We start from the raw sequence: 17,121 nt of genomic DNA, 5'->3' as shown, positions 1-17,121 counted from the left end.
ACTCCCACAGATTGCCTGTCTTCAATTTTTTTCCCAAGTAGACTCAATCATCAGATAAGTGATTTTGGATTCTTTATTATGGAAATATTCCTCTTGAACAACAACAAAAACAAAAAGCCATTTCAATTACATTTCCATTTTAAAGAAAGTTATGTTTCACCCTCTTGATACGTTTATTGTTATGAAGTCTGAGCTAATTATCTCTATCAACTTATATTCTCATTCAAAGAATCAGGAAAAAAGTTTTGTGACTCTCATTCCTGAATTTCTATTATATCAGTATAACTAAAAGAAAACTGTATAACTAAAAGAAAACCAAATCATCTGTCTTAGGCAGTGCCTCTAAACTTACATGAATTTTATGATTGCTATATTCAGTTGAATTGCATAGTTCACATTCTAGATGGAAACCTTATGATCATTTCTCCCTGTTTTTTAAAATTTATCAAGTTTAAAAGAAGTAACTATTGGGTTTTTTGTTTGTTTGTTTGTTTGCTCTGTTTTGTTTTGCTAGATGATTTGGCCCTAGTTGTATAATGTAGGCTAAAATCCGAGTTCTTTAAACAAAAACAAGAACTAAGCTAAACTCATTCACTAGTTGAGTGAATGTTCTATAGGCAGGTACATAGGTAATGTGACTGACCTTCCTAATATGATTCCAACAGCACGATATATTAAATTGAACTTGTAAATAAAATTCGTAATTTACAGTGAACTGTTATTTGTATCAGATCATTCAATTCCTCCAATATTCCAGAAGGTAAGATATTTTGCCTCAAATTTACAGATCAGGAAACTGAAACACGGATAAACAGACATCAAGGGTGGAGGAATTCTCACTAAAACTTAAACTTGGCAGGATTCTTGCTAAGAACTAGACTCAACAAAGATGGACACAGAAGGCCAAAGTAGATGCCTAGTTGAGAAGAGAGCTCAGAGGAGTCTAACGAAATTTGGTTGAGGAGGGAATCTTCTACCTATGAGTGTGATTGCTACAAATATAATGACTTCATGTTTAACTTTCTGAGGAACTTTAGAGTGTTTTCCAGCGGGTCTATACCATTTTACTCCCGTGCACAGGTACCAGCAATATATGAATGTCCAGTTCCATAATATCCTCAACAACACTTATTATCTTTTTTATTATAACCATTCTAGTTGACCGTCTTTTCGTGGGCATGTTGGTAATTTGTATATCCTCTTTGGAAAAATATCTATGCTTTTTCTCATTTTTAAAATTGGGTTTTTTTATATTTTTGAGTTTTAGGAGTTTTTTTATGTTTTTTGATGCAAGTCCCTTATCAGATATGTGATTCGCAGATATCTCTTCCTTTCTGAGTTTTTTCACTCTTTTGATGGAATCTTTTAGAGCACAAAAATTTTTAATTTTGATTAAGTCCAATTTAATTTTTCTTTTGTTGCTATCTAGTAAAAGCTTTACCTAAGGTCACAATACTTTACTCCTGTATTTCCTTCTAAGAGATTTAGAGTTTTAACTCTTAGGTTGAGGTCTATGATCCATTTTGAGTTATTTTTTTTTCTTTATGGTATGATGAAGGGGTACAACTTCATTCTTTCAACATTGAATTTTAACTGAATATTATGACAAACATCATAATAGGGGCACATCTCAGTCAAAGTACAATTTGTTACATGATAGCCTGATTTTGTAGTACTGTTTCCACTTTTATACTTATTTGGTCACAGAAAGCCATTTATTGAGTGATAAGTTTATGCCAAGGATTGTCTAAATGGGCAGTCCCTTCAGTATTGCTCACTTTATGGCAGGAATAAATATAGAAAATAATGATCTAAATTTGACTAACCTCCTCAAATGCTATTATTTTGATACTTGCTGGGAAGACTTTAAAGAACTACTTTGAACTTGCTTATAGCTATCATGATTTTGTTCCTTCACACTGGGCTTTGAGAAGAAGTCTGATCTTTGGCTTATGTGTAGTTTGTATACTTTGCTAGCAAGCATTTTACATTATTGAATGGATTATAGATCATATTTGTTGGTCTTTACTCCTCTTGAAATAGATTTTAGCACAATTCCTATTTGGAAGGTTAATGTAACCTGACTTATTGATGGAAACTGGGCATACCAATTTGTAAATTGTCCATATCAAGCTAAAATAAGATCATCAGACCATTAGAAGAGTTGTTTATATTTTATCGTAGTAAAAAGGGACTTTTATTGGGAGTTGTCTTTAGGTTTGTCTGGGAATGTGGAAATACAATCTCTAAGTGCCTTCTTGGAATAATGTTTATGTAAAGAAAAAATTTGCACGGATAAAATACTGCTATCATTTCATCTTTCAATATCTAACCTATTTTGGCTAAGCTTTAGGATTACCTATCCCCACCTGCTTTTAATTATTTCTTTTCTTGTAGGACTCCACATCTTCTGATAAATGGTTTGTTTCCTTTTAATCTTAATAGGAAAAATGCAAGGTTTCCATAATTTTTAGCCTTCAGAAAGCAATCTGATCTCATAAGGTGAATCAGACACAAGGCACATTAGCATTAACCTTATTTAATTCATCATCATGTTTCAAAAGACCATCCCCCTTCTGTTTCCAGTATTTCACCTTTTGGACATCACCACTTCCTCACTGTGGCAGTTCAGGTCATAAATTTCAGTTGTCGTTCAGAGTTCAATTGGGTTAAAAAAAAAGGTCATTAAAACCTGTGGCTTTACATCTACTTCATTTTTATTTTTTGCCATACCCCATGCATCAGTTCAAGTTTTTAAGTATAATCTTTGAGAAGTCCCCAAAGATATTATCTTTAATATCTTTTTTTAAGATTTTATTTTTAAGTAATCTCTACACCCAATGTGGGGCTCAAACTCACAACCCTGAGATCAAGAGTTGCACGCTCCACCAACAGAGCTAGCCAGGCACCCCCACCTTTAATAGATACAATATAGAATTCATCTATAATTATATTTTTAATTCTCTTTCACCAAAATCTAACCAACATGTAATATACTTTTGCAGTGATCCACTTAAATTTCATTCGGATTTCTTTCATGGTAAATAAAGTCTAAATGATCCCCTCTGTTTTTAATTTTTCTCACATCTCAGCAAGATTCCATTTTCTTTGATTTTATTCTCTCCCACTAGTTTTATCTTTGAAATTATGACAGACAATTTTATAATTTTTAAATAATCAAAAATCGATTTATTATGAATTTGTAAGTAGAGAAAATTTTCTGACCACTGGATACAAGTATTATAGGAAACTGGATATGATGTTAAATTTTTAGCAGGGATGATTTTATCCAACAGCGCTATAACATTATTGAAGGGATATGCTGCATGTGATGTCAGATCACACATTATGAAAGTAGGAGTGGTTAATTACTACAAGCAAAACATAAGACTCCAGCTGCAAATGGAGGAACTCTCATGTTCCTCAATCTGAATTCAGATTACTTGTGACCTTTTAAAAATGAGAGTTTTAGATATAGTAGGAACCATATTAAAAATCTCATTTTATTGTTGAGTAAACTAAAGCTGAATAAGTTTAAGTGGTTTGCCCGAGATCATATATTTAGTTTAAGGTAAATCAAAGTCAAAACTCCAGCTTTTCCAGTGCTTATCCTATTAAATACTGTCACTCAGAGAATGCCAAACCGAATATGTTCCCTTTCATTAACACTAAAAATCTCTAAAACTCCAGCAAGAATAAATTAAATATGCACTCATTAAGTATCTGCTGTGTATCCAACACTGGGCTTAAATATCTTATTTGAGAGATAAAAATAGAAGACTCATTCATCTCTTTTCTGTTTTCATTGTATAATAATGTTAAACTTCTATAAGAAGTAAATTATACCCCCATCTTCTCTTTTTACAAATGAGGTGTATATCAACAATTACCTGGAAATTTTTCTAAGGCAAGTTTCTTTAATGTTGAATTTTCTTGTGCAAACATTATGGGGCTACAGGTCAGGGAGAGTATTTTCTGCACGTTCTACAGCTGGTCGTGCACTGGAGCTAGCTGGTGCTGGCTCCCAAGGGTGGATTGTACCATCTCTTCCCTCCTCACTGTTCACTGATGTCAGGTCTGTAGCTTGAACTCAGCCCTGATGGGAGTATTTACAGCACAGAAATTTGCAAAGGCTACAAATCAGCAATTCCTTCTCCCCTAGTTAGTGTTTGCTGTTAAGCAGTTACCAAACAGTGTACAGCACATTGGCTGAGAAAACTCAGACAAATCTTGAACTTTTTACGGGATCTACTGTGAAGTAGAAATGATAATATATACCACAGCATCTATAACAGGATTTTATGAGGAGCATGTGAAAATACTTTAAAACTGTGAATACGAAATAGAATTACTAATACCACAATAACAAGAGTTATATGTTCCACTAATAAAATACAAGACACTTGGCAAAACCAACATAGATCTTGAGTTTTGTAATACTATCAATGCTCAACCAGGCTATGTATCTGGCTCGATAAAAAGAAGGCTGAGATTCAGAGCTAAGGTCAGAGCCTGATTCCTGTAGTGGACATAACACAAATAGAATATAGAGATTTGGGGGCCTAACTTAGTATTCCTACTCCCTTCTCCATGCCATGAGAACTCTATGCCTCTGATGAATCAGACTTTTGAAGGTCAATATAATCATATAGAGCTCTGCATGCAAAGGACACCTAGAAAACATATTGACAAATTGACCCCTTGTGGTTACAATCCCTGCTTTCATTTTAATAACACTTACAGATACCTTAAGAAACACATTCATATCTGCATGGAAATCCCTACCCTTTGATACAATGTCACTGCCTTTGACATTTGCAATGTGGTTAAGTTATATACTGAAACTACAAAATCATCTGATTTGGAATACTTTTGAGAGCATTCATGGGAAAAGTGGGTCAGCTCTTATTTACCTCTGAAAGAAACAAAAAAGCCCGAAAAGCTCCATGTGTAAAACACATCACCACTGACACCAGACTGTTAATCGCCAGAAGACCATACAGAACTATTTTTTTTCCCATATGAACCCTATGTTGAAAATGTACCCAGGAAATTACTATTCCAAGCTGAATCCTCTTGAGAAGTTAAACAATCCCATTCCTTTTTAGTTAAAATTGAAATCATCATAGCCATCTAGGTGTGGGCTTGAAACCTGACCTTGTCACCTACAGTCTCCATGACCTTAAACTGCTTATTTAACCAGCCCAAGCCTCGGCGTCCCCATCTGTGCACTAGCATCCTTTCTAGGGTTTGTGATGAGGATTAAATGAGAAAAACAACATAGGTAGAGCTCTTAACATGGTCTCTGGTCCTTTATAACCACTCAATAAATTAGTATTACCATTGCTACCTTGTATGACATTGCTTATGTTTTTACTCCTGGGTTTACTCCTAGCTTGCCAAAAAGAACATGAAATATGCCTCTCTATCCCTTTGTTTCTTCACATGAGAGGGAAATCTAAGATGCCTCGCTTTTGGGTTTAATGAGATACTATAAGGATTAATTCATGGTGGACTGAATTATTCTGAGTACAGTACTGGAAGTTCTTTTTCTATTTTTAAAGAAATTATCACCAACCTACTGTTATAGAAAGACAAGCTATTTCATAATCTTGATAAGAGGTATTATGAACTTGACTGAAACAGATTTATATATTTTTTATTTTTTTTTCATATAGCCACACTTTATTGTTGTCTTTGGATATTTTCATTCATCTTTATTTTTTTTAATTTAAATTCAATTAGCCAACATATAGTACTTCATTAGTTACCAAAACAGTTTTAAAACAAAACTAAGTTTTCTGCACTTTCAGAAGTAGATTCATGTGATGGAGCATACTGCAGACTGGGAATACAATGGAAGAATTGTGTGAACAGTTGACAACAAAACAGCAGAGATACTCCATTTCAGTATCTCCAGGGATGACTGCTTTAAGTTTTATATTATACAGCTTATTCACATGTCCTTTTTCTAAGAATGAATCAACATATTAACAAATATGGAGGACAGAATATCCAAAAACTTGTGTATAATATTCAGGTATTATTAAAAATTAGTTTTGTGGCATGGAGTATGGAATTGGGGAGATGAACCCATCTTCTGCAAAGATGAATTATGGAAAGCTAATTCTTTTATAATATCTCAAATTTCTGTAGACATTTCAGACCCAGAAGCCATATTACTCACCCTTAACAGAATCTTCCTGCAGGACAAGGACAAAGCTCAGTTGTGGGAAGATAAATAGGAGAGTAGAAATAGTATGCACAGGGACCTTAAGCTGTGTACTTCATATCACATTCCTGAGAGAAGAGTTGCTGGGTTCATAAATGGAAACTTTGCAAATAATATAGTATTAAAACTGGCACAGTGGAATTCCATATTCTAGAATATTTTATGTTATATTTTATATTCTAGAAATTTTCATGTTCGATTTTTAGAAGAATAGTGTCTTAAGAGGAAAAAAATACTTCTAAATTTGTATACTTCTTTGGTTAAATATAAATGCAAATTAATGTCCCTTATTGGCCAAATTGTTGAGTGTGAACTGTCATAAGTATATCAAATGCTGAATGCTGTTAAAGATAAGTTTTTTCTTTTATTTTGAAAATGTTGGTTGCTTGAAATAATATATTTTGGCTTATCAGGTGATTATTACCTAATTTGATTATGAGATAAAATCTAACCTATTGTGGGCTTTAATATCAAAACTACTATATTGAGTACTTTCTTTGCTTTTCAGTGTATTAAAACCTGAAAAAAGTTGAAGAGAATAGAGTGAGGAGGGGGTAGCAGAGAAGAATGAAGAGTGTTTCACACGGTTTCAAGCGGTGGGCAGTTTCATGGAGAGAGATTTGAAACAGCCATAGAATCTTATAGCTAGAGGAAACCTCAAAGCCATACAATTAAATGTTTTTGGTTCTCAGCTAAAGAAACATGCCCTTTGAGGTGAAATGACATGACGACAATTCTCCAGGCAATATGCAGTTATACAAGGCGCCAGAAGAGAAGTGGGGTATGTGAGTGGGACTGAGCAATGGGTTGCTGTGGGATAGGTTGAAATTCAGTTAATATTACTTACCATATGTCCAGCTTGTGCAATGGCCTTCATACTTACTATCTCTTTTGCATTATCATAACAGCCTTACAGGTTAAATATTACTAACCAAGGTCCAAGGAAGTGAAGTGGCTTTCTCAGGGAGTGACACTGATTTGGTGGGTAGACATTGCAAGTGTTGAGTTGGTCTGAAATAAGAAATGGGATGGATATGTTGGAGGAAAGGGAGGTGAGACACTTGCTCGGCAGGAGCAGAGCTTCCATGCTGGGAAGGATTGAGACCTGTGGAGGCTATTGCATCTATAAAAAGTTAGAAATGTTCAATTTACACTTAAAATCCAGGGTGAGTTTGTTTCACACAACAAGACAGAGTATTACAACACTGAAGCAGAAAGAAAGGGAGGGAGGGAATTAATAGTATCTGAGATAAAACTTAGCCTAGCTGGTGAAAAACACTCTATGTATGAATGATTATAATATATATAATCATTATATAATATGTATATTATGTTATATTATATATTATATATTAATGTGTATATATACGTATCAATATAATATATATTAAGATCCAAAACAGCCAGGGAAACAAGAGGATGCAGCACATTATAACAGTAATTATCTCTATGTAGTTGGATTATAAGTAATATTTTTCTTCCTCATTCATTCCTTTTTTCTTCAAATTTTCTGCAGGGAGCCTGCATTGATTTTATGATTAAAAAAATCAATTTCTATAAAAAGAAATACATACATGGAAACTAGATTATTTGCTGAATTGAAAACATTGCCAATTTTAAACTACAACAGAAATAAATTTGAGATAAAAATTAGAACAGCTTATACTGAATTAGAATATAAGTTAGTTCATTATTTTATATACATATTATTTTCAATTCTTTGTTTTCCTAATTAGGGTTAAAAAGTTAACATTCTATTTTTGATTAACTCTTCACAAGAAATTTGTGGTTTTTAAATGTCAGCTTGTACATAAGTAGATACTTCCAGATATGGATTTTAAAATTGTTCTCTGGATTTTGGCTTGTAAAGTTGGCAGATACTCTCTAACTGACTGTGCTAATAGAATTTAAAAAGAATATCCATTTTTGTCCTTTTCACATATGGAATGTGTTCCCGGGGAAATACTGAATATCGGTAATTTATGTTGGCCTATACAACCTCAAGCCCGACATTAGATTTATAATAAGCACATAGGAAATTCTTACCGACTATATTCGGATCAGTTCCTGTGTCTTTTTTTAATTTCACAGAATGTTATTAGCTGTGGCCTTAGTTCCCAACCTGCTTTAAGGTTTTGTTTCAATTTATCAGTTACATGTTGATACCATTTATTAAGATCTGTTTGATAAAACGGCATTTATTTTGTGCTTTTTCTCCAAAAATGTCCTGAAAATGGGTAGTTCATTTTTTCTTTGAAATTATTCAAATTGTTACAAGCCAAACATCAGAAAGCTTTAGGATTTCTAAAGCAACATTTATTAGCACAAGTGTTTGAACTGCATAGATTAAAGTAACAAGTTTCTAAAGCCTCTCTACCCATTATTTTCAAGTAGGATGATTTGCAATCTGACTTTAGTTTTCAAAACACAATTTTTCTTAATATCAGTTAATTAATATCCCAGGTATATCTTCCTTATTCCAAAAGTCACAAATTTATTCCCTCTATAAAATCCTCACTGAAATCACATCACATACTTGAGAATTGTCCCAAGAATTACATTTTTCTCTTGTTTTCTTCCGGATGTGCTGATGTCTCCATTTTGCTTATTTACTGCTCTGCTTTTAGATGTCAGAGTCTTGAAGGTAGGAAGATGCCATCACTCATTTTCTGCTTGTGGAATCGCATGTGGTGCCCTGGATCAAAAAATGTTGAGTGACTGTATATCTCTGACACTATTTTAAAATATTTCGGCCAATAATTTTGCCTTTGGCATTTTTTTCTAATATTATAACTACCTATTTGTATTACATATAAAAGTTGCTTTGGTATTTCGTCTATGATTGATCATCGTTGAGTGGCTATCCAGGAAATCTCGCCAGAAAATGGAAAGCGTTTATTTTTAATGTGTTTTTGAATTCACATATAATGTGACCTTGGAGTCCCCTACAAATAATATAGCATTATATTATTTCCTGACAGTTATTTTCTTTTCCCACTTTAGGAATAAGGTCATTCAGCACGACCTTCATATTGCCAGACTATTCCCATTGATGTTCCCCGAAAGAAATAATCATTTTTTGAGTTTGAACGTGCCTCAGCCGCTTTAAAAATTCATAAATAACATGCATTGTTGTTTTTCTTAACTAACCAACTTCATCGACTGACATTTGTAACCGCATACAGATCACATTCACAAAATTTTCCAGTAATAATCATTTTGTGTTAGAACATCTGCTTTCTCAAAGCTGAGAGAGCTTTCGGCTGTCATCAGTCTCTTCAAAACCTTCAAACTGTAGTGTAAGCTCCTTGCACAAAACCAGTATCTATGGTTTCTTCATGATGCTAAGAATGCATGTGCTATGGTTTTTGTTTGTTAGCTACCTTTGTGTTGATAAAATTTCTTAAATAATCTCTGAAAATTCCTTATGAATCTTCTTTATTGAAAATAGGCTTCCTTAAAACACTTTTGATAACAAAAGAGCCACACTGCATTTCATAATGCTCAAAACATTCAGCATGATACCTTCACCCAACTAGAAAATTAAAAAATGTGAAAAGTCAATCCCTGTTCAAAGGAGGGGGGAGAAAAAAAAGAGGAATGATAGTGGATAAGTGTATTTTCCCTGTTTGAAGGTAGGAATGTTTCAAAGTCCATTATTTCTTGGTCAACACTCAATATAAGTGTAGTTGGTGTCCCCTGGAAAGCTTCATAAATTATTTTAAAAAGCAGACAAAGGAGGGATGTCTGGGTGGCTCAGTCGTTAAGCATCTGCCTTCGCTCAGGTCAGGATCTCAGGATTCTGGGATCGAGCCCCGCATCAGGTTCCCTGCTCGGCAGGAAGCCTGCTTCTCCGTCTCCCACTCCCCCTGCTTGTGTTCCTTCTCTCGCTGTCTCTCTCTCTCAAATAAATAAATAAAATCTTTAAAAAAAAAGACAAAGGAAAGAATATTGTATAAAATCTAAGGCAAATATGTAAATACAGCAATGACCAGAATCTAATAGAATCTTCCACTTTACATTTGAATGTCGGGCAGAGTATATATTTCCCCAAATAAGAGATAAGAGTAAAAACAAAAATTAAAAAATACATATGTATTAACTTTATTCTATTTGTAATTGGACAACTTTGAAAGTTAAAGAAAATCTATGCCCTTCCTCTTTTAGCTCTTTCCATATAAGATAATGAGTATGCCATGAAGTATTGGAAACCCCCTTCCTCGCCAGGGGTGATGATTAACTTGTGAGTTTGAATGCTTTTCAGGTGAACAAAGTTTAGCAATAATGATGGATCTGAACATTTTGGAGTATTTTATTGCCTTTGAAATGAATAGTATAAAATACTTATCAGCATTAATTTATTTTACCTATTTAACAAAATGTTAAACTGAATAAGTGGTGAATTGTTTATGTTTATATGTTATTTGTTTTATGCTGTTTTTCTGTGGGTTGAGGCAATATTTTTAATTAGCTTTTGTAAGTGGAATTTGGACAATTGAAATTAAGTCAGTTAGTATAAGGCAAGCAATGTATTTGTTTGGATTTTTAATTGAAATATCAGAGATTTTGAAAAACCTATGGGCAAAGTTTTAAAATCTCTTTTTCTAGGAGAATTACCTAATCTTTGCCCAATTACTGTGTAGTTTACAGTCATACTTAACACTTTTTGAGAAGCTTCTATTCTGTATATTATTATAAATGTTTGCTGCTAATTCATTTTGAATATGATAGTCCACAGTAATATTTACACACTTTCTAGGTCCCCTGGCTATTTATATGACCTCAAAAATAAGCAAGGAAATAAAGGATAAGGAAAAGTAAAATAAATATATTATTTTTTCTAAGTGCTTGAGAAATATGTTATTTCTTCAACAATCTTTTGAATGTTATTCATAACAATACTATTCAAATTTAATTTACTTTGATTCCACATAGTATATACTTTGCTGTAGGGTATGTTGTATGTTTCTCTAAATTCTTCTTTTCTGTGTGCTTTTTTCTTTTCCAGTTACTGGCTGACAAACAAAGTTCCCATCAAAAGACCCAGCACAGGTCTCCTCATGTATACACTTGCCACAAGATTCTGTGATGAGATTCACCTGTATGGATTCTGGCCATTCCCTAAGGATTTGAATGGAAAAGCTGTCAAATATCATTACTACGATGACTTAAAATATAGGTATTTTTCCAACGCCAGTCCTCACAGAATGCCATTAGAATTCAAAACGTTGAATGTGCTACATAATAGAGGAGCTCTGAAACTAACAACAGGAAAGTGTGTAAAGCAATAAAGCACATTTGAAAACATACAAACAAACTGAATATGCACTTCTTTTCTGAAGATGCTTCCTAAGATTTGAAAATGGGATCCAAAACAAGACTGAGTTTCAGCATCCACCAAGTATCAGCAAGGTGATAAAGGACACTTATGAGAAATCCACTACCAGCTGATGAAATACCTGCAAAGTGCTCTAAAAAACACATATTTTGACTTCAAGGGTCCTAGTAAGTGCCACTTCCACTAAGAACACAGTTTGAATGTATAATCAGTAGTGTTTACAAGATCCAACAATGCACTTGTCATTAGTTAATGAGGCAAATATGTTCATCAATGTTGGGCTGCCACGGCAATGCCAAGCACATTAGAAAAGTCACCCAGGAACACAACTCAGCCCTGGGGATTAAACCATCCTTGTCAGCAGAAACCGAGATGGAAAGAGTTTGAGCAGTGAAATCCATAAGATGAAACAACTCAAGTAAATGCCTTCAGTCAGGACTCTGAGTCTGATCATGAACTTTTGTTTTTGCTTTTGTTTTTGTCTTCTGGAATCTCTTTTGGTTTGGGTATTGGGTGCTTAGAAATCCTTTCTGAGATAAATATGAATGAGATAAATAACCTTCAAGGAATCATTTTTAAAGTTCTTACATTTTTAAAGAGCAATCACAGGACGACTTTGTCAAAGAGTTTTATTTTGCACAACTCTAAACCTCCAGATTTTCAGGGGTGGAGAAGGTACCAGCTAAACTGCACCACTCAGTAATCTTGAGCCATTCTAAAGGAAAGATGTTCTGTGTCATCTGAGATGGTAAAATTAGCAGAAAAAACAAGTACTTTTGGTACCAAAGATTGTGCTGATGTTTCTACACAACAAACCATTCTCCTTTCATGAAAATAATATATTAATATATTATTATGCTACTAATATGGAAGTTGTCTTTAGAGATATTAAAGTTCGCAAACTCAAACTTTATTTTTATTTGAAGGAAGACTTCCATAGCTTTTATATTTCATAATAATTTCATGGAAGTATTTTGCCCTTTAGAATAAATGTTAGACTGATGGGGCTGAAATGAGACTTCCAGTTCTTTGATATTCCCCTTATACTTCAAATGGAAAGATTGGCATTCTCTTTATGTCACTGTTAAATTTTTTTAGTGCAGAAACAACATGATTAAGAGATTGTTTTCTTCATAACAGATGATTAATTTTCAGAGGTTTAATAATGAAACTGTGTGTCAGTATTTGCACTTCAAGTGAATTAAATTGACCAATATATTTTCTGTGGTTAAATTTATTCACATTATCACCTTAATGTGTTTTCAAAGAAGCACATGAAATTATCGAGAAAGTAATTCAAAAAGTTGTAACATGGGTTAGAATTGACCAGTAGGCCAGTTTTCTGTTAACTTATACTACAATGGTAGGTAATCCTAACGGTAAATTGTTTAGAAAGCAGAAGTAGTCTGTTCCCACTTCTACTCTTGGCCTGAAGCACTTGGCTGACTTCTTGTTTCTTAGGGAAGGCAGTCTGAGGAAAGAAGAAATAGTGTAGGGAATATATATGTTTTGTTTCTTAGGGAAGACAGTCTGAAAAAAAAAGAATAAATAGCATGGAGATTATATATATATGTGTATATATATATATACACATATTATATATACATAAAATATATACATATATACATATATATTATATGTATGTATATATATACATACATATATATTATAGAAAAGGATGTTCACAGTAGGACAGTTCTTAATATATTAATAATATGTGGTATTATTTTTAAAAATATAAGAGAACCTTGGGTTTCAGAATATTATTTTTTAGAATTCATGTGTCTCTAAGAAAACAAAATAAAATGCATAAAGGAGATGCAGAGCTAAAAATGGACAGAACATGATGCACTTTTATCATTAACCTCTTATCTATTGGAAATCTTAAAAGAATTAGGCACGTTTTTGAATGTAAAGTTGAAAAGTCTGATTTACGTAACAAATCCAAAGGAGGTGATTTATAGAAACTTAATTTTTACTATTTGTGGGTAAGTTGTTTGAATAGCCTTTAATTTGAATTCAATAGAAAATTTGAAGTTACAAGTAAATTCTGATAGGTAAAATCCATCTCAGAACTCATTCAAATTATATCTTAAAAAGCAGCAGCAAGGAACCTTGCCATTTTTACTGCATCATCAAATGTGTTTAAACAATTTTAAGGCCACAGCAAAAGCAACCCAGACACTCACTGTTTAGTGCATTAATGTTTGTCTCATAGATGCATTGAGTAGTGCCTTTTTAGCTTCATGTTGCTTTGTTACCCTATACTTTGTGTTCTCTAAATAAATTGCCCAGTTCTGAAAATGTTCAGCATATGAAAAGGGCTTCAGTATCGACTGAGACTACTTTTGTTCATCTCAGGGAACTTTCAGTACTCAAGAATGAATTCAATTAAAGGCATTTAGTGTTCAAAGAAAACAAACTGTCCAAGACCATTTCATTCCCTATTTTATACCTTTCCATCCACCCCACCACCTTCATAAAGCTACTGTGGCCTTCTTACAGGGATAAGGCAAAGAGATCACTGAAGGCTAATAGCAAGAATAAGAAGAATAATTCCGTTTAACCAATAAGGGGCCAAAAGGGATCATGATAAAATCAAATTATAAATACAGACTTGAAACATCTGAATTTTTTTCTTTTGAGATGTATCATATGTTCACAGCTTTAATTTTTTGTTTCTTTTCACGATTTACCCCTGTACCTGGCAATGCTCAGGCAGCTGATTGTGGAATATTCTTGTCTTTTAGAGAATGTGGTTGTTACTGTGCTGTTGACATGAATAGGCCATGGAAACATTTTCATCATTATTACCCAGCCTGTTCTATATTTAATATTAAGTTGCTGGAATAAAAAAAAATGAATCAGTAACAGATTTTCTGGGCAAATCTAGTGATTCAGCCCACAGGACTGATGAAATTACTGTGGAAGTTTTTCTGTCTGAAAGAAGGTGCTGGGCATTCAAATGTCTTTATGTATTGTATATCATATGAAATGTATATCAATTGATAATGGGAATTTCTACATATATGCTTACATAAGCAATTTATTTAAGTGATGCTATGGGTAGTGTACATACCAACTAGTTATTAAGCTTCTACACAGGAAAAAGGTGAACAAAGTAATTTATTTCTAATTGACCCAGTTAGTCATAATTCACACAATGTGGTATTTGGTTCATAAGAGATGTTTTCATGTGCTTATTGTTGGGAGTATCTATAATTGTGGAAGAGGTATAGGAAGAGTTATGTATAGTTAGTTGTTACCTCTACAAGTTTGAAAGTTTCCCCATTAGACCTTATCAATATACCAGTGTTTTAAAAATTGAGTAAAAGAGGGTTATTGTTCATATTTGATGAAAGAAAATCCAAATAAATCCCACCTAGAAATAGATATTTTATTATACATGTGCTATAGATATATCTATATAGTACAAATAGACATGTGTGATGCATATATACAATGTTATATATGTGTGTCTGTGTTATCCACACAGAGTCTGTAATATACACACACTAGATTTGTGTCATGCTAACATCTTCAGAGGCTGTATTGTTAAGCACTTTGGAGATAAGGACACTTTAGAATAAAGAAGTTCTTTTGAGACTTCAGTTACTAACCTGCTTTAAGGGGGATCTACTTTATAACTGAATTCTATTGTTCATATTTAGAGTTTCAATAAGGGTCTAGTATGGCCAAATCTTAAAAAAAGAAAAAAAAAGGAAAAAAAAAGAAAGAAAAAATAAAAATTAAAAAAAGTTTTCAAGCTGGCAATGTATTTGAATTGCAGTTTTCAGTGGCTCCCCGGCCCTGTATCTCCCATTTAAGTAGCACCTTTCAATAAATACTGTTTCTTTGTGTAGGCAAAAGCACAAGTGTTTCAAATGTATATAGCAGGAAAAAAAAAAGAGTTTACAGAGAGAGCACTGTTGCACAGGATAATTGCTACTGAGTATTTCTTATATCATTTGTGGAATTGAAAGATGAGATTTATTCTGTCAAGTTCATTCTGTTCAACACTGTTTCTTATTGTTTATGTATAGCAATTGGGTGTTACTGTTGTATCATTTGTAAAACTGTAAAATAAATTAAATCTCCCTTTTTTTTTTTCAAGTTTTCTCTTATCTCTTACATCCAAGCCCTTGGTTCCACTTTGTACGTCAATATAAGAGGACAGTTTTTAACAAGCTTTAGCTAGTGCTTTTGTCTTCCCTGCCCCTCTGCCCAGCCAATGGCAATTTGGCAAACCATTTATTTTTACAGCATATGCACAGAAACATGAACAATATCCACAGCCCCATGAACATCAGGAAATCTTTAACAATTTTTGGCATGGTACATTCTGTGGTTGAGGGAATGGAGTGTTACACCAGTTACATTTGTATCCAGTTTATATTCCCACTGACTGGTGTCCAAGGGTCAACCCAGTTTCATGGCTGGAGAGGTCCATGGCCCCTTGCACACTGCACGTTCTTGTGGCTCCCCTTGCCTTGTGATTTTAACTGCTGTTAGGTCCATTTACTACTGTTTGCGGTTCACATTCCAGGAGATGATTCTGAAAACCTGCATATTTAAATCTTCTTCCATGGCTTTCTCTGCCAAATCTACGTTTTCAGACTCTGCACTATTTTCTCCAAAAACTACTATGTCTGTTTTCATGAGGTCACTTTTAGCATTCTGCAATTTTAAAGTATTTGCTAGAGACCAAGAGTGAACCATTCACAATGTTTAATGACTATAGACCGTATTTGAATTTACATAATTACCTTTTATTTTCAAGGATCCATATATAATGGGTAATCCCTGTTGATTCTTGGGATAAAATCACACCTCAACATGAACCTATGCAATGGATATGGCAGTATCTCAGTTTTACAGATGAGCTGGTTATGTAACTTGCTAAGGGTGACATAGCTCAGAAGTGAAAGAACCAGGATTTGAATCCAACTAGTCTGACTTCAGTGTCTACTTTCTCAACCGTCATATTTTGATGCTGCCTCTTTTTAACTGATGAGGTTCCCTGCGAAACTAAGTTTGCAAACAAATTATTATTTTTTATTTTTTTTTTTTTTTTAAGATTTTATTTATTTATTTGACAGAGAGAGAGAGAGAGCACAAGTAGGCAGGCAGGCAGGCAGGCAGAGGCAGAGGGAGAAGCAGGCTCCCCGCTGAGCAGGGAGCCCGATGTGGGGCTCGATCCCAGGACCCTGGGATCATGACCTGAGCCGAAGGCAGACGCTTAACCGACTGAGCCACCCAGGCACCCCTGCAAACAAATTATTATTCAGTGAGCACAATGCTAAGTGAAACAAGTCAGAGAAAGACAAACAGCACATGATTTCACTCATATGTGTAATTTAAGAAACAAAACATATGAACCTATGGGAAGGGGAAAAAAAGAGAGGGAAACAAATCTTAAGAAACTGAACCATAACATATAATGTATTATTTGTTTCAGAAGTACAGGTCTGTGATTCAACAGTCTTACACAATTCACGGCACTAACCATAGCACATACCCTCCCCAATGTCTATCACCCAGCCACCCCATC

At 33.8% G+C, this 17,121-nt stretch overlaps 1 protein-coding gene across 1 annotated transcript in view; it reads left to right on the top strand.

Moving 5' to 3' along the window:
* Positions 1–15,671, top strand: part of ST8SIA4 (ST8 alpha-N-acetyl-neuraminide alpha-2,8-sialyltransferase 4) — a 96,967-nt gene extending 81,296 nt beyond the window's left edge. Inside the window, exon 5 of the mRNA XM_027606934.2 lies at positions 11,241–15,671. Within this exon, the coding sequence (XP_027462735.1) occupies positions 11,241–11,523 (283 nt within the window). The 3' untranslated portion in view covers positions 11,524–15,671. The remainder of the gene's footprint in view (positions 1–11,240) is intronic.
* Positions 15,672–17,121: the final 1,450 nt, after the last annotated feature.

The sequence above is a fragment of the Zalophus californianus genome, chromosome 5, assembly GCF_009762305.2.
Source record: "Zalophus californianus isolate mZalCal1 chromosome 5, mZalCal1.pri.v2, whole genome shotgun sequence".
Lineage (NCBI taxonomy): Eukaryota > Metazoa > Chordata > Mammalia > Carnivora > Otariidae > Zalophus > Zalophus californianus.
Note: the sequence above shows the minus strand (reverse complement) of the source record. Positions and strands in the feature narration are given on the sequence as shown.